Source organism: Teleopsis dalmanni, chromosome 2 (assembly GCF_002237135.1).
Source record: "Teleopsis dalmanni isolate 2A chromosome 2, ASM223713v2, whole genome shotgun sequence".
Classification (NCBI taxonomy): Eukaryota; Metazoa; Arthropoda; class Insecta; order Diptera; family Diopsidae; genus Teleopsis; species Teleopsis dalmanni.
In genome coordinates, this window is record NC_051847.1 from 72069332 (window position 1) to 72095700 (window position 26369).

Consider the following 26369-nt stretch of genomic DNA (forward strand, 5'->3'; position numbering starts at 1 on the left):
CTGGCTCAACTTGCAGAACTGACAGCAGCCAAGAATCCAAGTTAGACATGCCGTCTGACAGCACCTACAGTAAGGTTGCTGGCCATTTGCTAACTTCATCCACACCTAGAACACTGAATGAATGCTTAGCTATATCAGAGCATATGGAATTGTGCCAAATTGAGTTGCACTATCGCGCAGAGGGTAATGCAAATTTGGTGCTTGCATTGCCGCAGTTCAAAAAAGTTTTACGTTTGCCAAAAATGTTGCCGATGAACGGCCAAACACAACAACAATTCCATGTTAAAAAATCTCTACAACAAAAACGGCAGCAGCAACAGACTCTGGAAAGTGTTTCCGACTTGGTTAGGCAGCAAAACACAAAAGGTTAGTTATTGTGGCGGGAAACGATGCGGTTCCATTGGCTTATGAGCTGCTGCAATCAGTTGGACGGCACAGAGGTGGTAGTGGGAAGCAGAAACTGTTTTGCCAATTCAAATGTTGCAACTTTGGCTCGAAATGATGTTGAAATATATTTTATTTCATTTATTTCGGATTGTTGCAATAATTTATTAGTTGCTGTTTGGTATTTTTACAGTTTGTGCTGTTCGCTTTCACATTTATGCTCTTCAATTTCACTATTTTGAATGGTTTTGTTTTCCTAAAACATTTGTAATTTCAGTTGAAAACTTGACAATGAAAGAATTTGTGGATTTCATTGAGATAATTCGACGTCTATTGGGTAATGAGTTTATATTTGAAGCGGAAGTTATACAAATACCAAAGGAAGCAGATAGAAAATGGATAAATGAACATGTACGTGCCGCCAGACCAGGTAGGCAAATATAAAATATTTTCCATATTTAACTTGCAGGTACAGAAAAATTTATTTACGGTAGTTAAATATGATTTTCAATAAAATTAGAAAATCATATTCCGGTAAAATTACCAGATACCATAGTAAAAAAAATCGAGCTATTTATAAATGAAATCTCTCTTTATACGTTTATATTTATGTTGGAATTTTTAGTTTATTGATGAATAATACAATTCCATACTACATCACTACTCATATCGTTGTTGTTAGTCCTCTTGCAAATAGTTAAACTACAAGATGAAAATTCAGATCTTTTGTTAATTTCCTCCAAGCACCACTGCCCTACAAAATGTTAAAATATCATCATGGCTAACCATTAATATACAAGTAAAAATTAATATATATGTATATATAAATATAAATAGTAAATAAATAAATAAATACTAAATAACGCATCTTATGACGAAAAGAAACTATTTAAAAGTTAGAATGGTTCGAATAGAAACGAAAAGACAACAACAAATATTTCAGTTAATTTATTGAAATTCGGCTGACCATACAGCGCTGTTTCGAGCGTTGCCAAATACTCATCATCAATGGTCTTAAGAAATATTTGAATTTTTTAATTAGATTTTTATAGTTTATATATAATTTGTTTGGACAGTAAGTGCCAGACTTGGAACTTATGTCTGTCAAATTAGAAAGTATAACTAATCGTGTTTTTCCACAAGTAGTCAAGTTTGCACAAACTTTCAAATATCAAGTTCCAAGTTTTTTGTCACTTTTAATTTTTTAAGTAACACTAACTAAACCACTTAACGTGCTTCAATTAGAACGAGCTTATGAACTGTAGTACCTAAATACTTCAAGGTAGGGTCCCAGTGTTGGTTATTCGCGACTATATTTAATCCGTTTGAATATGATCGCAATGAATATATCTATGGCGATCCAGTTTTCTTTATCTTTGTTGTGACATTTTTGACGTTTACTTCAATAATTCTGAAGTGAAAGGTGCGGTGTCAATGGGCCTCACCTCGATCGCTGTTTTTTACGAATAGCTGCTTTTTCTAATACCACGACCTCCACATTGACATTGACATATATGCAAAATAACTTTTATATATACCTATATTAGTTTTATCAATATGAGAAGCAGTTAATCTGTTGCAGCTGATTTATTGTTTTAATCTATTCACTACTTTAATCTTTCAGTGATTTTTTTAATTCAATAGTTAGCACTAGTGGTTAGTAGGTTTTGAGATTTTTAGCGATATTATATAGCTTAGCGTCGCATATAAAAAACTATTTATTATGTGTGTTAATTCTCTAAGACTCTCCGTGTCTTAGATTATAATTATATTTTTATAATTTTTTTAATTTTATACAACCATAATCTCTTTCATATATCTTTAAAATATATTTTATAAACTAGTCATATTAATGTCATATGATATTAATCATATCAAGTTTTTTATAAAACGGACGTTAAAAACCAATCTTATATAGAATTGTTCTGGAACTACTGTTAAAATATGAATAAAAATACTCATTCAACTTTTCAATCTTTTCTGAACGAATCGTGGAGTAACTTTAGCATGACTTTCTCCGCATTAGGTTTCTAGATTAGGTTCTATATACAAAGAAAGAGTAATAAAATCATACAATAAATTATGAATATACAAAAAAATAGTATTGAAATTTAAGAAATAAAAATATGATTAATTAAAAAACCAGCTGTTGGCTTAAGATTTCATTCTAATATAATACAGTCACTGAATTTGTTAATGAACTTTTCTTCCAAGCAAATTAACAAAACTCCTAGGTCGAACTTACAAGTCAAGTACGGCTTTGTATCAACTGACTAATGAACGCTGAATCTGAGCTTCAACTCTTGATACTTGCCACCTGAAAAGATATTTACGAATAATTAAATACAAAAAATAACTCTAAAACCACTGATAATAAGTATTTAACACCACTCAAAATAATGAAAATTTTTGTTGTTGTAATTCACTACTGTTCAAAACACCTCTCAAATAAAAACAATAGTTTAAATTAAGAATTAAGTTTCTTTTGTCAATATGGTTGTTAAAAATCAATCTAATCATATATGATAATCTTTCTTACAATCCTGGAATGAAAACTGGTAATTGTTTTTTCTTCCCCATTCTTTTCTGCCTCATCACCAATTATTTCACTTCCTTCTAGTTGAGGAAAATGGTTCTTTTTCTTCATCAAGCGCATATGAATCCAATTATATCCTGCTTTCTTTGTAAACATAAATTCAAGTACTTCTTACAATACAGCATCGAGCATCCAATAAATTCCATATTTTTTTTTATAATACTTCTTTTTATATGACATGAAATCGATCATAAAATTTCTTGAAAATATTTTATGCGTTTTGAGGCTAAAGCTTCTTGCCGCTTGGCACATGCCATTCAAGCTGACAGCATTGTTTATTTATTTTTTGAGCTTACTTTTACGTACTTTTTATACTTCCCAGTCTCTCTAGGGACTTATTAAGCATTTCACTGGCAGAGCTCGAAGTCTTAGCACGACCATAAGTTCAACAAGATGGCCTGCGTTATGGAAACTCATTTTTCCTATGGCATGTGTTGCTTTAATTTGCAGTTGCCGGCAATGGTGTTGTTACTCTTTTTTAACTGTTATTTTTTTTTTTTTTGTTTTTTTATGCTGTTGCATTGTTAGCAAATATTGAATATAAAAATGCACTAACAACAGCAACAGCAATAGCAACAGCAACAGCAACTATACACCACCAACAGCAACATTGCAATATTTCAGTTAAGTGTAAATTATTCTTATTTGTTTAGTCTTTCGTTCTTCGTCCTTCGTCCTTTCTTTTCTGTTATGTTATACTATATTTTTTCTATATGTACACAATACCGACTTACCACTTTCTAACATGGCTTGCAGCACATCGACTGGATAAAGAATTTTGTGGGCAATTTGGACTTCTGCTACCAGATGTTACCCAGTTACCGGCAGCGTTCGACATTTTAGTTTCCAATTTACAGGTGAGTTTAACTAAAAAATCCATTTTTAGAAATATGAGCTCACTCTATTGTTTGTGTATATGTTTGTCTATAGTTGTGTATGTGTAATGTTCTGATATTGTATACAAAATATATAGCATTTTTTGTGATTTCCAAGGACATTTTTTACAAGATTCGTACTTATCCAGTACTTGTACTACCAACATATGGTCACTCTCTGTGCTCAGAGGTAATAAATCAAAAGGATTTTTTTTTTTGGTTTTTTTTTCTTTTTTGATTTTTTTGGTTTAAATTAAAGTGAACGAAAATACTTGTATACATACATTGTATTCAATTTATATGAAATTGTTCTCCGAGCAAAAATATAGCTACGAAAATCATAAATATTTGGAGATATTATGTGCTTTGCACTTTGGAAAAAATGTGTTATTGTGCTCAATTGTAACTAATATTTTGGATTTGCACTTTAGACAAATTTAGTTCAGGGCATAAATCATACCCGAATGTAAGGCAGTAGGAAAAGCAGAGTTACAGTTTCATGAAAATATGTGAACGACTTAATTAAAAATTGTAAATTAACCAATTTGTGTTATGTATAAGTCGAGTACACAAAAAGGAACAAAAAAAAAGATAAATTCTGCAAATTAAATTTTTTTACTTTATTTTTAGATATTAAAAAAATATGTTTTATAAATGATATAATGATACAAAATAATTTTACATAATTAAATTAATTTAACAAAATACAGTCAAATTTCCATAACTCGAAGTCCAATTTTGCAAAGAAAAGTTTCGACTTCTGGAGACTTCAAGTTAGAGAATTTTTTATAATTTTTTTTTTTAAAAGAGGTTCTTTCGAGCAGTAGTGTAATACAACAACAAAAATTTATTTTTTATATTATTTTAATTAATTGAATTTTTGGCTGACCATACAGCTGTTTCGAGTATTGCCAAATACCCATCATCAGTGGTCTTGGAAATAATTCTTGTATTTAATTATTCGTAAATAATTATTTTTTGAGACTGCAAGTACCAGGAATCGGAACTCGGGGTCCTGCCAAATGTGAAGCTCAGAATCAGCGCACCTTAACCAACTGATCCAAAGCCGTACTTGACTTTTTTGTTCGCATATTTTTCTAGAGTTTTGTTACTATTACTATGAAAGTTTTTATTAATAATTTTACTTGCTGTGTTTTATTTTACAATGAAATAATAAACCAGCTGTAGAATAATTGAATTAATTAATTAATTATAATTTTATTTTCAATTGTTAAATTTCAATACTATTCTGTTCGTAGAGTCATTATTTGTTGTATGATTTGTTCTTTCTTATGTATAGAACCTAATCTAGGAACGTAATGCTAATTTTTTTTTGAAAGACAGTTTTCGTATAATAAACAAATACTTTATTAAATACTTATTAAATACGTTCTAAAACACCACCTTACAATACTGGGTATACTTACGGATGCAAACTGTAGATTCTGTGAAGAGAATCAGAAGTCGGCCGCACATGTGCTGTTAGAATGCCCTGCGCTAATGCATATACGAAATAGGCTCCTAGGAATGTATATTCTTACGGAAGAGGCAATAAAACTCTGTAAAGTAGGTTCTATACTACTTTTTATTGACGCAACAGGGCTTATAGACCTACTCTAAGCCCAGAAGGGGGCACAATAGACCCGACGGTCGCAGTGCTACATACCCTAACAATAATAATAATAATATTAAATACGTTACTAAATACTTTATTATTATATATTGGCCGTTCTGTTGCAACACCTTTTGTCATCTTTCTGGTAGGTAGCATAATTCCACGCTCATAAAATGTTTGGTCTTTGCTGACAAAAAAATGATCGAGGTAGTTTTTGACCTTCAAAATATTGGTTTATATAAGGAATTTTATAAACACGACATTTTTTAAAAAAGTGTATTATAATAATAAATAGTGACCAATCACCCCTTTTTAAGAACAATTTTATTATTAAAAAGTTTTGGTCATAACATCAATAAATTATTAAAAACAATAATTAATATATTTTATATAAAAAAATAATACATGTAGTTTATACTTTAGACTTTTATCTATGTAGATCAGCATTTTCATATATATAAAAAAATAAATATAGTCTTGTTGCTAATATTTGTTCTAGCAAGTTTTTAACGACAGTTCTAAAAGTTTTGAATTATTCAAAAGTTTGGTCAGCTTTTAGTAAATAATATAATGCAACTTGGTGATTTTTTATAAAATGAAAAAAATTTTGGATCCATATTTTGAGATTAAAGTTAAATTATTTTCATAGACTGAAAAAGGAAACACAATAAAATCAGACTACTATTGCATATTATTGGGTCCATTGAATGAGAAAATACGATCTCATTTGTCCAAGAAAAAATTTTTGTTTTTGTAGAATAACGCACCCGCTCACACGCCAATGAAAATCATGGCAAAATTGAATGAATTACGATACGAATTGAGGTTGACTGAGGTTGTTTTTATTTAGGAGGACTTGATCAATCGTATTATTTAAAAGGTATCCAAATATTGAAAGATCGTTGTACTTTGTACGTCGAGCTAAAATAAGACTATATTGAAGCATAAAATATAATTTTCAAAAAATCCACCTGGTATATTAAATGTGTTCATGATCTCGAGTAATGAGGTCGGTAATCTCGCGGAACATGGTAGTACTGAAAAGTGACAACAGTCAATTTGAGGTGTTACTCTGTTACTGGACTTGTTACATGAGATCGTGAATACTTCTATTATATATTATAGCAAGAAAATCTCCAAAAAACTTGAAGTTTTTTTCAAAAATATTGTGTTCATTATTTTAATTTGTTTTTACTGATCACTTAACTGAATAAAAATATATTAAACTTATATTTGTGACTTTTACGGTTACTATATATTAGTATAAAGAAATCCATTACTCCGATCGGTTTACTCTAGATAGCGTTAGAAGAGTGAGATTTTGTACCCAAAAAAAAAACTTTTGACAGCTTGGTGATTGATTGACTTAGTTAATCAATCTTGACCAAACAAAACCAGTTCAGTTGCGTAAATCTTCAATTTAACAACAAGATTAAAGCTTTAATCTCAATGATTGTTCTAATCGCAATGATTGCACTAGTCCTGTTGATTGCTTTAATCTCATTGATTGCTTTAATCTTGTTGATTGCTTAATCTTCTGTGCATCTTACAGTGTAAACGTAGCATAAATAAATTATAATAATTGTTTTATTATTTTTATTATTATTATTTTTAATAATTATCAAAAATAAAGTAAAGTGAGGTGGATGGGACTCTGCAAAAACCCCCCGGGTATCAAACAGTAAAAGTGTCCAGATGCACTAGCTCGGAAAAGACTCAACATTAGACATAAGACTATTGACAATATGTTATTGAACATTTATTTGTTCATGGTTTATTTATAATTATTTTAAATTGGATTTAATAACAAAAAATATAAGTGAATAAATTAAAAGTGAGAGAGAAGCCATGTTAGCTTCTCTTCTTAATATTACCAGTTTATTTTTATGAAATACTTGTGCAAAATGACCAATTTGGTGCTTCAATGCAAATGAACCGAAATACTTTACCATATATCACTTTATTGTTTGTTACCAAATCCATTTTACCTCACATTTATTAAATTTCGTAAGCTCATGCAAAATAGTTATTGTGATTATTTTCCTGCTTTTTTTTTATTTCCATGGAATTTTACATATTTTCGAACAAAAACCTCAACGTGCAGCCAAGAGCAGCATTAACTGGAGACACATACGCCATTGAAATTAAACCGAAACAAGGTTGGTTGCTTCCGAGTGATGTCAACAATTTATTTAAAACGAAAGTGGCAAGTAGTGAAAGAGCTAAAGAAGCTGAAGTGTCTGCAACAATAACCGCATCGCATAAAGCTTCAGTTCGAGCAGCGGAAATATCGCAAACTACAAGTGAAACAACAAAAATCTCAAACGCAAACGACACCAGGTGCCGCTACTGTGCGATGCAATTTTTAAAGGTGATACGGAGATTTACGCTATTATGGGTTCACTCACACGGCACTTTTCATTTGATATATACACACATATATGCATATATATACCTTATAGATCTATATGTACGCAGCCATACGTGAAACAATATTTACTTGTGCTTCTGTAAGTTGTGCTTCAGTGAATAATTGCAGGACGATTTATTTTCTATGCAAATACGTGGTAGTACCCAGTACCCATAATACCGCAAATACAATTTTCACATTTTCTTCTTCTTCTTCTTTTCACTTTTCTTACTCACATTTGATTTACATTTTCAGCTACAACAACAAAAAGTTTCGGAACGTAGCTCCTATTGCCCAATGGAACTTTTCTCCGGGTAAGTTTCAATTATTCTCAATATGAGCTTCCTCTTTCCTTTTGGCCGCTATAGTTTGATTTCATCAGTACTTTGGATTGTTTATTATGAGTTCCAGAAGTTATTTACTTTAAGTTATGATGACACAGATGTATATTTTGTTAATGGAAATAACAGATTAGAGTAGTTAATATTCAAAAACATAATATGAATTGGAATAAAAGTGTCCCTGTAGTTATACATGACCAAGTTTTGACGCTTAAACTATACACAAAAAAAATTCAGTTTATTAATTATATACATAAGCATTTACTAAGAATATAAGTACGATCGAAGTACATCATATCTTCTCTTATAATAATATTGTTATAATCGTGTTTTGAAATATAATCTATGTTAAGATGCTTTATGAACGGTTATTCTTATCCGGATCCTGACTTAGTAGCACAATTTCAAATACTTATGTCGATCACGATATCTTTTCAAATGAATTTTCTAACAGAAGTGGGAAATAAAGTAATTGAGATATTATAATATTGCCGTTTGCAGTGAAAATAGCCCTTAACATCATGAAAGTATTCTTTCAAGCGATAATTAGTAATAATGTAGACTTTTACAGGGCTTAATATTGTACAATTATAATATGTTTCTTTAACCTCGGAAAGATTTTCACTGCCACATTTTAAATTTAAGATGATTTCTCTCTTCGCTATGTTTATTACAGCTCATCTAGTATCTTAAATAAAAAGAATACATATAATTTAAACAAATTTTTATGAGAAAATCTTTATAAAATATTCCTGGAAATTTTATAGTTTCATCCATTAATATATGTAATTAATACATGTTTATCGTAATTAGATTGTATCCCAGCAATCATATACTAAATATGTTAGGTCCTTTAAGTTTTTTTAGGGTTCCTCACAAACGATAGAAAGTAATAGAATTATTATCATTTCTTAAAGGAAAAAAAAAAATCCCGTAAACTACTCGTAAGTTAGCCCCAATATATAACATTTTAGTGACGATTTTACAAATTTACCCAATTAATTTCACATTGAAGAAATCGAAAATTTGGTGCTCAAAAATTATCATTTGACAGTAAAAAATTTTGCACATTTATTAGTATTTTATTTTGATTAGTTCATACCATTCTAAGAGATTTTTTGTATCTGAATAGATTGGTTTTTGCACCCCACACCATCTCGAACTACATCAGATCTTTGCGATCATTCGTTTCATTCCACAACCATCATACCCCGTGTAACTTTTGACTTTTCCTTAAGTTCAAGAGATCACTCCGGATAATCTATTCCGAAACGATAGACGAAATTAAAATCTGATTGCTATGCTCCTTAATCCTTAAGATCATTCTGAAAATCAATTTTAAGAATTGCTTTCAAGATTCGATAAAACTTGACGTAATTGTATTATAGGGGAATTAATAGAGGAGTACTTTGAAGACGATTAAATAGATTGTGAAGGGTACATAAAGATTTTCGAAGCTATAAATAATTTCTTCTTATTATATATATTTAACACGTGAAATGTTAGATGTATATATATATACGTTCAGATGATGAATCTGGATTCAGACCGTTACAATCAAACAATTCGACTGGTCACATTTTTCAACAGGAGCAATTACATCCAACTGAGCGGCATTATTCAATTAGAGAAGAAGTGTCTCGAATTACAGCTACATATATATATATAGAAGATGGTAAATTAGATTGAGAAGTTTAAATAAAGATTTTGGAAGCTATAAACAATTTCTTCTTATTATTTACATATATAACACGTGAAATGTTACATATATATATATATGTATGTGTATATATATATATAAGATTGTTAATGTTTATTTGATTTAAAATAAAAAGCGTATAAATTAAAATAATAAAGTTGGTCGGCTCTAGAATTCTTCACGTAAAATTAGCTGCAACCATTCTTCGTAACATACTCTCACTTTTCTCGTGATACACTGACAGTTCTTCACTTATTGGCGTTTGCCTGGGTTGCCGCTTTTTAGTACTGTTTAGTACTGCCACCTATATATGGACGTGTGCGAGTTAGGCTAAGTTGCGTTCTAAATGAGGGAAATTCTAAGTTGTGCCGATAATGTAGTGACGTGTCAATACGTGTTGCTAAATGGCTGAATGTGTGCAGTGCAAAAAATCCCAAACAATCTCCCATTTGGTTTAGCATTAAATTAGCCTAACTCGCACACGTCCTATATATGTTATATATATATATATGTATATATATTATATATATGATATATATCTAAATAATTTCACATTTCTTAAATAAATATAAAATTATTACTAAATGTTATATGTTATAACATATATGAAAAAGTGTCTATAGTTCAGTTGAATGTTGAGTTTCGTGCATTTAAAACAAATTAAAAATTTATTCGTATTAATTTTCGACTCATAAATTTCAATTTGTTCTGCTTGCATGTGCTATGAAATTTTATTTTCCGAAATTCGGAAACGTTCTACTCCATCGCTTTCCTAAAATTAAAAAAGAAATAATAATAAAAAGTACGTACCATATAAAAAATAAATAAATGGAAAGTAAAGTCTTTCGGAAAGAAAGTATAAACTTTTGTCCATTGCATATGTTTGAATTTTTCCGTGTTGCAGTTTTTTATCTTTGAGATGCATTCGTGCACAAAATTCAATTTGATCTTTTGCAGTTTCTTCACTTCTGTTTAATTTTGTATTTGCTTTGAGCTTCCGTTTTACTCATTGAATGCTGCATATTTATTTCCGTTTTATTTTTTTTTTTTTTTGTTTTATGTGCCACAATGGATTAAACGCCAAACTTTAGTGCTCCTGGTAAAATGTTGGCCGCATTAGATGCACTCTTCGAGTGTCCTCAAAATAATTTAAGAATATTTCAAAATGGAAATTTAATTTATGGAGATCACTACAAATCGTTATCCTTCGAGAAACAAATTGAACAAATTTTTACGGGGTAAGTAACTAAAGTTTTTTTTTCTTTTTTTATTAATTTTTTATTTTATTTTGTTTTATTTTATTTTATTTTATTTCTATTTATTAAAATAATAATGATAATAATAAAATAAAATTTATATTTTTATATTTTAATTTTAATTGCAATTTTCCTTGATTTTAATTTAATTAAAATCATCCAAATTGTTAAAATTATTTTAAAAGCATAATAAATTATTATTTTTTATTTTATTTACATTTTTTCTTAAATACTTAAATTTCATTTAAAATAAATAAAAATAAAAAAAACAAAAACAAACTAAAAATAAAAATGAAAATAAAAATATTTAGTAAAATGACATTGGCGGCTTTAAAAGATTTCATTGTAACATGTCTCTTGAGAGACTCTGATGAAAATGGCAAAGTTGCTAAAAGCCGTGCCAACATTGTCGTTCCTGGTGGCGTAGGTCAACCGCATTCGAGTGCAACACAAACACAAGCTGCAACGAGTAATGCTTTGATGATAGAAACAAAAGCGGAAACGGAAGTGCAGGCGACTTCAACACAAATCACTGAAGCGGAAATGTTGTGCTTACCAAAAAATTGTATCTTGCAAAAAATTTTGCATTTACAGCTGTTGGCCAAGGTAAGTAAAGCTTTTTACAACATTCCATTAAAAAAATTCACAAAAACAAAATAAAAATTTTGTACAAAATAAATAAAAAATTGAAAAAGATAGAAAAAAATGGAAAAAAATTGAAAATAATATAAGCAAGAACAAAGGAGTAAAATCTGCAGAAGCCAAGGCACGAGCACTACAAATAACGTAAATAATGCATATGAAATATTGGAGAAAATATTCTTTTAAGATAAGATGTACTTTTTTTCGAATATATATCTTTGGAAAATAACTTAAATCAGCAGAAAAAATGCTGTAATGAGCACATAAAATTACACAATCTTGAGTAATAACTCTTCCGTGTCGCCACTACCGGTTTTTAAAATCTTTAAATTTATTTTTAGTGAATGTACGGAAATTATTACAATATTTTTGTTAAATAATTTTATTTAAATAGTATTTTGTTTTATAAGAAATTTAAAAATTTCAGGAAATTGCAAAAAAATATGCATTACTGTGTAAAAGTTCAAGACGACCTCAATATTTTCGAAAGCGATTTTTTATAGCATTAATTGAAAAATGAAATAGTACTAAGGGTGTGTGCGAGTTAGACTAAGTTGATGCTAAACCAAATGGGAGATTTTTTGGTATTTTTTGCACTGCACACATTTAACCATTTATCAACACGTATCGACACATCACTACATTATCGGCACAACTTAGAATTTCCCTCATTCGGAACGCAACTTAGCCTAACTCGCACACGTCCTAAATAGGAATCTTCTTCATTGCATCTTCTCTTACAATAAGTTGTAAAATCTTATCACTAATAACATAATATTACAATTTTTATTTTAACTATCAATTGCATAATATAAAATAAAATAAGTAAACCTTATATCACGGACCTCAGATTGGGGGATTGAATTTCATTGAATGAGGTCAGAATGATGTGGATTATTTAGAAATCAATTACACTTTATGAAATTACCAAAAATAAGAGAGGTGTGTTTACTTGAATCTATTAAATTTTAATTAATGAATGGACGATCAGCTCTTTTTAGGCGGGAAGTAGTGGATTGAAATTCCCAGCTAAGTGGTTGATATGTTCTGACAACCTTTTATTTTTGTCTTGTATTGTCAAGTTAGGCTTTAACTAAGTAAATTTGTAACTTTTGGTAAATACTTTCATTCCTAATATACCATGGAGCTCCAGTGATTGTTCTCAATATTTTTTACTAAGCTCTTAGGATAATTTCAATATTTGAAGCACTAGCATTACCGAATAGCTGGATACAATAAGTCCATACTATTATACAGGAGTACTTTATACTCTAGGCAAAAGGAGGATCTGTTACTAATGAGACAGTGTAACTTAGAGGCTTAAAATCTGTTTTAGAAAAACAAATTAAATTTAAATCTTAAACTTATTTATTATTTTAGTACGTTTTTGAAACATGCTATGAGATAGTGTCAACACTATAATGACTTCTGTCGGGGTTATAGCTTTGCGGATGAGGAAGAAACTATACTTTACCACATGTGTTAGTTTTCACTAATGTTTAGAAGAAGATTCAATATCTAACAGAGCAATCCTACAGCAAAATTAGGTACTTTTCTGAGTTTATAACCTTGCCTGATTAGTTGATTTTCACTTACATATACGAATTGCGCCATTCAGTGATGCTTATACGCTTACCACTCCGGACATTTTGGGAATTCTTCTGATCTACGTATGAATAAGGATTATCTGTGGTAACGCAACAATTCATTATTTGAGCTAAAGTAGTCTTTGGATACAAGGTCGACGTAATCTAATTTAACTTCTTTGCTGGAAAGTTAAAAGACCGAAGGTTAATATATAGATAGGTTTCTCGAAGTGTTATTCGAAGTCTAGACTATCGAAAGCAACCATTGAACATATTTCTTTCAGACTTTAAGAGTAACCATACAGCCACTGATGCAGCATAACACTCTGGTCACCCAAATGAGACGGTTACACCGGAAAAGAACAGTCAACAGAATTGTTTTGATAAATTGTAATTTAAATAGATAATACGCTAAACATATTAAAGGAATGTCTATGATTTATTTTACATGGCTATTTGTCCATGAGAAAATTGTTTTCGCTATGGTCGCCGCGATTGCTTACAGTTTACTAAAACTGTTATTGGTTTTATTCGCTGTTTTAGAGAGCTTTAATAAAACAATTTTCTTGCATTGATTGACAATGGATTAATCTAGATCCACCACTTCACTTAGGGGTCTAAACGACCGTAAGCACAACCGACAGCAACTGGTTGTGAAAATCTGCTGGTGAGGTTATGGCGTTCATATTTTGTAATGCGCAGGGTTTGGTATTCTTCAACTAACTTCTAAAAAAAGATCATAAAAACGAATATATATACCATATATACCAATATATATTGTTATTGGTACGTTTCGATCGTACGTTTCTCCTCTTCGATCGCGAAAAAAAATTGCATACAAGTGAAAAGAAAATAGTGCTGTTTCAAGATAACTCACCGTCTAGATTCAAATTGCTTCCGTATTCACCGTATATTCCAGATTTGATCCCCAATGACTGCACCTGATTAAAGACTTCAAGAATATGCTACTGAAAAAATAAAACTTATTTAATTAAAATTCGTTGTTAAAACAAACGGCTATTTTGAGGCTAAGCATAAATCTTTCTATAAGAAAAATATCTGAATTTTAGATAAACGTTGGTTTGATAGCATTGCTCTTAAAGAAAACTATGTTGAAGAACAAAGTCGACTTTTGACAAAAAAGAAGTGTTCAGTGATTTTTCACCCATTTGTTATCTACGTATAAAAACCGGTGAACTGAGAATTTAATTTCTCACAAACAATCAAGTGAAGGTGATTCGGTCTTTAGCACGAATTTTCGCAAATTTAAATCGACACAATAAATAAAATCTCAAAGAATTAAATAATGGTCAGATATATTTTTTAATCAGATCAATATATAATACCATTAAATAATAAGAGTGAAATTTATATTTCAAGTCTTGAAAAAAAATCAATTAAATTTTCGTCAATACAGCGCCTAAGGAATTAACGCCTTTTTGGAAACTTAAATAACTGTTTTCGCTAGAGATCTATTATAGGAAAAAACAGTGTATAAGTATAAATACAAGAACTGAGTATACTTGCAGAGTTACAACAAAAAAAAAATTATAAATATATAGTGTAACAATGATTCATATTAAGATAAATAATCTTTAAGAATATAATTTTTTATGTGTTTATACCTAAAAGTACAGAAAGCTTACATTAAGTTTAGTATTCAGTCAGTGAACTTTTAGGTTTAGACTAAGTTTAGTGTTCATTAAGTAAACTTTATGTTTAAGAACTGCACTCTGTAAAGTTGCACCTTAAGGGGGAACATAATATATAATAAAAATATTATAAAAATAAAAACTACACCTTCTGCTCAAAAAGTATCCGGATTTTGTTGTTTGTTAACTACTCTATGCGACCTTTTTCAAAAAAGGTGTATTACTAAAAAATTCCTTTTTTCAAACACTTTTTTGTTATATTGATACACTCTTTCTTGATATATGGTACAAATTTGAGCGCCATCTGTCAATTAGTTTGTTTACAGCAGCTGTTAATGTGAGACTACCTCAAGTGCATTTAGCGATTTTTACTATGGAAAATTCTTGTACGCGATTTTTTGACCAAACACGGCACCACTGTCATCGTTCATGCACCATATTCGCCAGATCTGGATCCGTGCGACATTTTCCTGTTCCCGAAACTCAAATTGCCCCTTCGTGGTAAGCGAAGGAATTAAAAGCCATACCTTAACGATCCTTCGAAAACTGTATGGAAGATTGGGGTAAGCGTTGGCATATGTGTATCGCTTCAGAAGGAGCATATTTTGAAGGAGATAAAATAAATTTGGAATAAAATTTAAATTTGTGTTTTATTTACAAAATCCGAGTACTTTTTGAGCAAAAGGATGTAAATTAATTTGTGAATTTGTAAAAAATTAAGTGAATTTAAGCAAAAAATTCACTTAAGGGCATTTAAATATTAATTTATTGTGTGTATTTACATTAATGTATCATAAAAATATGACATATCTAAATTGTATTTTACAACATATTAAAATGCAATTTTAGTATCATTATCAAAATGAGTAATGGAGTTATAGCTAATCAGTGATTATTACTGCACTTACTTCAAAAGGGTTTGCAACTATAGAACTACGTACAATGACTTCTAATTTAATATCTGCAGTCCTAAGTAGTATTTACTACGGTTTTTTAATTTTAATGTAAAAAATATTAGATATAACATGTAATATAATATAATAGATATAATATGATATATTAATATTATATTAGATTACTTTTGCATTTTTATATTCATGCTTTCATATACTTTGAAACTAATAAATAATGATTTAATAAATAATTCTATTATATTGATAAATTTATTAACATTTTCAAATATTCTTAAACGAATATAATATTACTTTTAGCGAAATTTAAAATATATGTACGAAAACGGTTTTCTAGAAGTCACAACAAAATCGTATACAGCATTAGGAACGCTTCTGAAGAAACAACATGTAGTAAACTTCCTAAACTTAAGACCTGAAGAGGAATATTTGTTAGCAGCAATGGCAATGGATTGTTCTATTATGCTAACATTTCAGGAGATTGAAGGACATGTCAGGTAAAGTACGGTTTTTTCTCAGTGCTTCCGAGTGAAAATAAATATATGTTATGATTATCGAGTTGATAGTCGATAATCATAATCATTGATAGTCACATTAAAACAGTCTTACAATTGTGTCACAGTCTCGGATGATCTTTACAATACATCTTAAAGCTATTGGCATTGGGAATTTTTATATAAGTACTAAACTAATGTGGGCAGTGATTAATATAGTAGGTGAAATTAGAGCAAACTGAGGTGAGGGTCGCTACCATTATTAACGCTGAAATTGTTCCGAACGTTATTGATAGTTTTAAACTCCAAACTTTCACAAATATGGTTAATTTATATTTCTGTGCAGACTGATGGTGATACTTAAGCTACTCTATGTCATTTCTTATAAGGAAATATGGAGTCTCCGATTTTTGAGTCGAAGTTACTTCATGTAAATGTGTCAGTTATCAGAACATAATTTCCTTACCTCGGTTCAATAGCGTTTTTACCAAAAATTTTATCATTTTAGCAGATTATTTTTTTAACAGATTCTAGTTAAGCATTAATATTGCTCAGCTATAATTTGCTATAAAATTTACATTAAAGTTATTAATGCTTATTATCACAACTTTTTCTGAGGACCGATCAGCAGTATATTCACTACATGCTGTAGAATTTCATGATTTTTCAGACCGTGCCCTTAGATGGAGGCATACAATTATATAATTCGAATTGTCTTTTATTTGACGATAAGCCTAATATATATGATACATTTGGACATCGTTTTCCAATTAATTAATTTTTTTTTTATATTTCTCTTCAAGAAGAAATCCACACCACGTATAAGCGAACCACTAACTGTATATATAGATGTGACCTGATTTTCTGGACTAGTCACACTGTATATGTGTCCATAGAAAATAGAATTGTGCCAATAAATGAAGCTTCCGGTCCATTTTCGGTATATCAAGAAATAATTCTATCGCGAAAATATTCAAGAATAAAACCTTTTAAAACATTTTTAAGATTTATTGTTTAATTTTATTAAGAACAAAATCACATCAACTAAACTTCTGGTTTTAAGAAAACCAATATCTTATAAATATATTTTCTTATTATGTTTATTCTAATAACTATTAATATTATGGATCTTGTACCTTTCAGTTCAACTTTAAGTCAACATATTGTGCAGATACCGAACAGTAACAAAACATTCTTAACAAAAATGCATATATTGGACTTAGATCCCAAGCCTGACAGCCATTTCAGTAAATACGTAAAACAAACCAGAATGGCATATGAGTGTTCTGAGAAGAGATGATAATAATCAACGAAATGACATGGGATATGTAAAAGTCTCTTAATAAAATATATAATATATAAAATAAAATAAAAAACATTTTATGAAAAAAATTAATTTTTAAAAAATATAATTTAAGCACAAGTTAAACACAAATTTTTAAATTATATAAATAATTTTTAAAAATATTTTTAAATATTTAATAAATGTTATAAATTTTCGTTAAAATTCCACAAATGTTATTATTATTATTGTTCAAGAATGTGGGTCTGCGAACGTCGGGTCTATTGTTACCCCTTCTGGGTTTAGAGTAGGTATCTAAGCCCTGTTGCGTCAATAAAAAGTAGTACAGAACCTACTTTATAGAGTTCTATTGCCTCTTCCGTATTTAAAAAAAAAAAATTATAAAAATAGACGTGAAAATTGCCCAACAGCCGGTACTGCGGCCAGAAGAGTCCTATTGTACCAATTTCACTATTGATTACTCAAACCTCTTTAAAACTTTGTAAACAAAATCTAGAACTGAATCTGGAGAAGAGCTCTTAATCTGCTCTGGTGACAGAAATTCCATATGAAAGAGGTTTCTTCTGTGCGTTATTAAAGCTGGACAGTCTCAAAGAATGTCATCTTCGAGGCATAATCTGCATTCCGAGTTAGCAGATAATTGTAGTTTATGAAGGTGATATTTCAGACCATAATGACCCGTAATGAAACCCGTTATCATCCATAAATTACATTTTGAGAATTTAAGAATGTCTTTGTAGGAATACGGTGTTATCAGTGCTTTACTTTGTCTGAGTTCTGGAAAGTTTCCTTGAAAATCTGTTTTGTACTGGCCCAGTTTATTCCACAAAAGTGTTAAGGGCCTATAAAAGCAGTTTTTGATACAATTCTGGCTAGCTCATCAGCTTTTTCATTTCCCAAAACTTGCCTCTTCCGTAAGAATATACATTCCCAGGAGCCTATCTTACAATATACATACAAATACTTAAATATAATATTACTTATACATAAGACACACATATACCAAAATTAAATAAAAATAAATTAATTAATATTAAAATTAAAACAAAATGTATATAAAAAAAATAAATGAATGTAGTCAATACAATAATTTAAAATATTTTAATTCTTTTTTAAAAGTAATTGCAAAATGCATTAATTGAGGAAAAATTCAAAAAGTGGTTTTCACTTAAATTTATTTATTTTTGTTATTTTTATATATATATATATTTATATATATAATATTTATTTCTTCATATATATGGTATGAAGCATAGAGCATATGCTGTTTCACACGTGACACTCATAAAAATATCAGCCAGCGTGTTGCCACACCTTCGGAAGCAAGCGAATCGCAAGGATGAAAAACCATATCAGAGTGGAAAGCGTAAGTATTTTGCTGGAAAATGCTTTCAGAGAATGAAGAAGAACACTCCTTAATTAATTTGTTTTTGCACCCGCTGGGTAGGATAGCAAGTGAACACAGCGAAATTCCTTTATTGCTGTAGTATATCAAAATGCTTGAAAATGTTTGTAGGAAAAATATAAGAAAATATTAATAAATATTTTCAGTATTAAAGAGGCTATCACGGAATACTGACACCCAGATACATTAGTTGCCCCACAAAAAAATAAAATAAATTTTAAATTTTAAAGATAAAAATAACGTTATTCTTAATTATAAGTAAAAATTATTTCAAATGGGAAATACAGTGGTAACGTTTACTGAACAGCAATTAGACGACTATCAAGTGAGTTTAAAAATATTTTAATTATTGTTCAAAAACTAATTAATATAATATTTATTTATTTCAAGGATTGCACATTTTTTACTCGAAAGGAAATTTTACGGTAAGTTTTTCAATTAAAATTATTTTTATTTTTTAAAAGTGGCTTTTTAATTGTATTTTATACAAGTGCGTGAGTTGAATAGATTTTCTTAAGAAAAAAAGTTTATTTCTCAATATAGTTGAGTACACCCCTTAAGGTTTCTGGAGTTTTTGTATCCTTCATATTTTTGGAAGACTGCAATAAAAGTGTTTTTACTATTTTAGAGCGAAATTTCTTTATTGGCATTGGAAAAAATATAAAATAAAGAAATAAAATAAATATTAAAATAAAAATAAATATAAATATAAAATAAAAAAAATTTAAAATAATATATAAAAAATATAGAGAGTGTTGTGAAGAAATATTGAGTTTTTGCGGTGGCTGTCTTGATATGAAATATTGATATATATTTTTTTTCTTCAAATGATTTTGATTTTATATTCAATTTTATTGAGTCGGTTTATTTAATTAATATATCTAGTTCAAAAAATTTAATTTCTATGAATTACTCCATATGTATTCTTGAAATCTGTGCCCATCACATTTCCACTTGACATATGATCTTTGTCTTCGTTGACACATGTTCAACCTTTACAGATCATATTGACTGGTCCTTCATCTCGAATACTACTTTCAAAGCGACGACATTTACGTTATAATATGTGTGAAAAGTCAGATTGTCAGAGTAAAAGTTTATATATATATATATATATTAAATATATTTTTTAAACGAATTAGAATATACCTTTAAGAACAAATCATTTAACTTTTCTTAATTTCATATAGTAAGATAAAATTGTAATTGATCATAAGTAATCTTATCGCAAGGTTGCACCTGTCAGTTGGAAAAAAACTTTTGACATTTTGATCTTGATGAGGTAATTCTTTTTGTTGCGACTCGTTATGCTCCAATTCGACCAGTAAAACCTTACCTGCAGACTATGAAACCCTAAGCGAAATAATAGGAGTTATTTATTCATTAAAGACGAGGAGTAAATTTATCTTTTGGCAAATTTAATTTTATTCTACCACTGTGATAGTTTTTTCTTCAATTTTATTATAAATTTTAAATTTATATTACTTTTGAATATCTTAATTTTAATAACGATTTTACTTGAAATCTTGTAATATACCACAATGTTTTAGCGCCATCTACGTACCTGAACTGAAAAATCCGTATATTTTAAGTTTTTTAATATATACAGAACCTTTCACGCGACAGAAGTCCAGAATAATCAACGTGATTTCCTGTCGTGTTGTCTTAACATCACGGTGTTCTTCACACATGCATCGGTACATTGCGGCGATGAACAACCCATTGGAATCTTCTCGGTAATTCCACCGGTTACCAATGAAGAAATATGTGTAAGACATAAAACTTCCACCTTGGTTTGATGCGAGGCCTATCAATACCCCTGCTACAATGTGGGTTGTAGCACCCGGTGATGAATATACATCTCCACGCCGAATGCAACGAAAAGTGAAAATTCTTCCTGCGCAAGTTTGGGTATTGACCACAGCCACTACGAGTCCAACCTCAAATGGTCAGCACAGCCGAAGCTGTGGGCCACTGACCCCCGTAGTACCAGATATTGCCATTTGCGATTAGATGAAGATATATGTATGTTATGAGCGCGCTGTGGGCCACTGACCCCCGTAGTACCAGATATTGCCATCTGTGGTCAGATGACATATGTATGTTTTGAGAGTGCTTTGAGTGTTACGAAAGTTCTTGTTTTTCGAAAATGATAATGATGATTTTTTTATGATAAACCCCTCATAGTAATTCATTTATGTAGAAACAACACTATGGATTTAAAATATTGGATTATCAAGAAAACATGTCGGTAACGAGAAAAATATTGACTTATGGGGATCAAATGTACTTTCGATTCATATGATGCCATGTTGCAAACTTGCTGACATATTAACTTGGTGTACCTGTAAAAGTTGATTTCTTAACCAAATCAATTGTTAGTCAATAATGGGTTAACATGGAATTTAAGAGAATTATCATGATTGAAACATGATTTTTTTTTAAATATAAAAACTTTTTCTAATATATTACAAAACAAACTCAAGCTTCCCATACAAATGTGGACTTTTTTTCTGAAAGTAAGCAATTTTTTGAGGGAAAATTCAAATTCCATGATATGTAATCATGTCTGCAAGTAATCCATAAAATAATTTTTTAAACCAAGCCATGTGGAATAAACTTTTTCCTAAAATATTTCCGTGATTACTCCTAATGCACATCTACTGCAGTACAATTATTTTAATTTTTTTTTTATTTTTAATTTTAAAACTTAAAATTTATATTATTTTTATTTTTCATTTGCATTGTCTGAATTATTATTGTAATATTCTTGCCATTGTGTCTTTATGGAATAATCGTAAGGGAAATTTAAAATATTACAGCGTTCATAAACGTTTTCGTGAACTCCGACCAGATTTGGTACCGCGCCAAATGACCGAGGGCCAAGCATCGAGTGTCAAGGTTCCACCTGAATGTATTGAGAAGATGCCAGAATTACGTGAGAATCCTTTTCGGCGCCGCATCTGTGAGGCATTCTCACGCGATGGTCAGGGCAGTTTATCCTTTGAAGATTTTTTGGACTGTTTGTCTGTGTTTAGCGAACAAGCGCCGAGAGACATTAAAGTCTTTTATGCATTCAAGATTTATGGTGAGTTTTAATTTAAAAAATTAAAAAAAAAAACAAACTAAAATTAAAAAATTTTGTTCAAATTTTAGTTTGAGTTGTCGTGTTTGTAAAATTGTTTGTAAAAATGTGCATTCAAAATATTTTTGGTTTGATATCATGAATTTCGCTCCATTGCTCCATGGCTGTGCTTCTATTGTTTGCATTTGGCTTGCATATTTTTTCTGGATTTTATTGGTATTGGTTGGTCGAAAAATAGCTCTCAGCTATTATTTTTATGGTTTTCAATTTTTATATTTTTATATATTTTATATTTATTTTTACTTCTCTTATTAAGTGTAAATTTACAGTTGTTTTATTTGCTTTTGACATTTGAATGCATTTTCATTTTAAATTATAGTCCACTCAGCAGTCCTCGAATTTATTATTTATTTATCTCTTCCCAAAGTTCAAGGGCATTCCTTAAACGGAAGAGGGAAATAAATGGAAAATTCAATAGGGGAAAATATAAGGAAAATAATTTATATTAAAATTTTTTATTTTCTTATTAAATTTCATATTTTTCAAGTATTTTGCTTGAAAATCATATCAATAATTTGAGGAAAATAATTTTTGAAACTACAAAACTCACTAAAGAATATACCTTTAAGCATTGAAAAATATTTAGATCAGTCAAATTATGGAGTAGGAGGTCATTATATTACTTACAATAATTTTTTATTTGAATGGAAACATATGTTCAGAGTACCCGATATAAAAAGTTTTTAAAATATTTTTATTAAATTTATTTTTAACGTCCATTTGGACGAAAGAAACTAAATTTTTAATATAAAATATTGTTTTCAATTGAAGTCTTTTTTATCGAAGAGTAGTAAAGCACAACAAAAAATTTTATTATTTTTGATTAATTAAATATTTGAGTATAGCCAAATACACATCAGTGGCTTTGGAAATATTTCTTATATATTATTTAATTATTCGTAAATAAGTTTTTTAAACTGCAAATACTAACGATTGAACTCTTACTTTGCCAAATTTGAAAATATATTTATATACATATATATATATTTTTAACAATATACCTTTACTAGTCTTTAGTTCTGAATGAATATTTTATGTTAATAAAAAAAATTTGTATATATACTCGTATATTGGGTATAACTCTTAAACCTTTGGGTAGTTTTTATATATTTTTAAAATATTTCTCTTTTTTGAAAACATTAGCACTACAAAAAAATAATCACTATTTGAACAAATATGCCAAATATATTTTTTTAATAGCAGTAAAATTTTATTTTAATTAATTTTTTTTAAATTGTAATTTAACGTCAGTTTTGACAGTAGTGTCTATTTTACTTAAATAGGAACTATTGTATTTGTTAGAAACGTTTCGATAAATAGTTAAGTACAATAACAAAAATTCTTTTCTATCACTTTAATTATTATCATATCATTAATTTTTATATTAATTAAATAATTAAATAAAAAAAAAAATTATTTATATAAAAATATTAATTTGGTGTAACACCTAACTCGTTTCTCTTATAAAGACAGACCATGTATTTCCAATCAATTACCATCCAACTATATTTAATTTAATTTATTAACTTTTAATAATAATGGAATTTTAAGTACCTATCATAAAATGCCTGGGCTACACGGTCCCGAATGTTGGATACATTGGACTAAATCAACGCACGAATATTACTGCTATATATATTCTCGGCCAGAGAACAATTGAATGGAATAAAAAAGCAAACAGTTTAACTAGCCTTCGCGCTTCAATTGACATCTGCCTATAAGTACTGGTGAACGTACGTTGGACCACTTATCACATATCTGTAAGAACAAAAGATTTGTTGAACTATAAAAATTCAAGAAGATGGATCTAGTTCATATATAGGCATTTTTGTGAGGATTGTGCTATTGGTAGTAATTACTTGTTATGGGAACCGATCAGTCACTGTAATCAACCGGCATACCATTCAACAAACAGCTTAATACTTTATTTTGATAGACTTATAGTTTTCATATTGTTGATTACCATGTATTCCAAAGAGACAAAATCCGTCGAGAGTGAGAGTGGGTGATATGGTAATAAGGATAGCGTTAAATATCTCGGTATCATGCTGGACAAATATTTACATGGCTTAAACGTGTTCAACTGAAAAGAATTAGCTGTGCCAAAATTCTTCATCACCTCCAATCGCTATTCAGAAATGAAAATCTTAATGCTAAGAACAGGTAACTGATATATAACCAAATAATTCGTCCGTCTCTATATGGATGTGTAGCGTTTAGAAAAGCTTTAAACACTACTATTCGCCAGCTAGAAATTGCACAAAGCAGGGCTCTGAGAAGACTTTTCAAAGTACCGTGGTACTTTAGGACGAATCACATCCTCAGGGACCTCAAGTTTAATCCCATCAAAAAATACATAAAGGATAGAGCCCTGAAATTATTTGCGAAAACTGATGACTTACTAACATCGCATTATCAAATATCAGAATGGTTACAGGCTTCTCGAGGAGGTATGCAGATCTGAGGTCAATTATTGCTTAGTCTGATGAAGTGAAAAACAACACCGCGTTATCAAATCTCAGAATGGTTACAGGCTTCTCGGGGAGGTATGCAGATCTGAGGTCAATTATTACTTAGTCTGATGAAGTGATAAACAATAATCCCGTCAAGGCGTAAAGAGGGGTTTTAAAAATACCTCGAGTTAAGAAAGAGTAGAAGTGCTCAAGTGCACTGGCTCAAATAATGAATTAGTTATTTATATATTGCAGTTTATTACTTTGTTCATAATACTAACATATATTCCTTAGCAAAGAAAATAGTTCTAAGCTATTGGAGAGAACGAGTATACCCACAATAAATTATATATTTTTATTTTTATAATTTTATATATAATATATTTTTTATATATTATATCTTTAAATGAAGCGCCCACTTAGATCCATTATACAAAAATTTTTTTATGGACTTATAGTGAACAAAATAAGTCTTCACATAAATTAATATACCACATCTGGCTAAATTATATTTTCCATATTAACTTTCATAAATTCTAAAATATGTTCTTTTAATATATAAACCTCTTTATTATACTTTTTACTGAAATCTCAGAAAATATTTTATAAATTTACTTTCTGCTTAAATGCAACTTAATTAAAGTTCATATCTTTGTAAATTACTTAATTTATTTTGATAGCAGTTTTGCTTTGGTTTAAATAAATTTTTCGAAATTTTATTTTAGAAAATTTGTCTTTTCAAGTAAATTTACATATTTAATCCCAGCAAAGAGCTTTTTGCTATTTGGATATATGAACAGAACATAAATATGTGTACATGAATGTACAAACTGGCTACGCAATCAAGGATCAAATAAAACGGAGCTTGGATGCCATAAATAAATGCACTCTGAAATGTGGTTCGCCTAACAAGGACCAAAGGGAAAAATTGGAAAAAATTTATTTAAATAAAATGCATGTGGCATGTAAAAATTTCATATTCGTAAAATTTGAAACAGTTTGGATTCGATATTTCAAAAACATTTATGTTTCATTCAAATGCCTTAAAAATTAACAATTCATTTACCAGTTTTTATGGTTTGGTTTTATTAAACTTGAAACTTGTATATTTATTAAATAAAATCTATTGGTAAGAGAGAGATTTTATAATTCGTATCTGAATATTCTATTTTAGTTAAACATCAAACGTTTGTCAATAAAACTGCTTGTCACATTATCTGATGTTAAAGAACTTATTTATTCTTAATACCGACAAGAATAGGGTCCATGCTATAGCTATTGTGACTACTAGAACATTATAAATTTCATACATTTCTTTAGACTTCTCTAAAAAGGCATTGAAAAAAGAAAAAAATGTATATAATAAGTAATAAAAAGTTAACCTCGACTTTTTTTTTTTTTTTTTGATAATTTCCAATAATAAAACTTCTTAATTTAATGAAGTATCAAAGCTAATCATCGTATTTTTTGTAGCACACGACTAAATAACTATCTTCAGACTCAATTTGAATAGCTATCTATCCGGATTTTGTTGTTTGTTAACTACTCCTTAAGTAATAGAACACTTATGTACCATATGGCTGTTATGTTGGTACAGCCATA

General features: G+C 29.3%; 2 protein-coding genes across 2 annotated transcripts in view; both read left to right on the forward strand.

Annotated features, from left to right (window-relative positions):
• Positions 1–10: 10 nt before the first annotated feature.
• On the forward strand, positions 11–17803 carry LOC119674827 (inositol-pentakisphosphate 2-kinase). Its single transcript, XM_038085983.1, has 9 exons — positions 11–366; positions 662–814; positions 3737–3837; positions 7575–7841; positions 8136–8194; positions 11012–11158; positions 11488–11782; positions 16268–16464; positions 17584–17803. The coding sequence occupies exons 1-9, from the start codon at positions 48–50 to the stop codon at positions 17759–17761; spliced, it is 1716 nt and encodes a 571-aa protein (XP_037941911.1). The 5' UTR covers positions 11–47; the 3' UTR covers positions 17762–17803.
• Positions 17804–19441: 1638 nt separating this feature from the next.
• The window catches only part of LOC119680507 (calcium and integrin-binding family member 2-like), a 101342-nt gene continuing 94414 nt past the window's right edge, over positions 19442–26369 (forward strand). Inside the window, exons 1-3 of the mRNA XM_038093341.1 lie at positions 19442–19494; positions 19560–19594; positions 21992–22257. Of these exons, the coding sequence (XP_037949269.1) occupies positions 19444–19494; positions 19560–19594; positions 21992–22257 (352 nt within the window). The 5' untranslated portion in view covers positions 19442–19443. The remainder of the gene's footprint in view (positions 19495–19559; positions 19595–21991; positions 22258–26369) is intronic.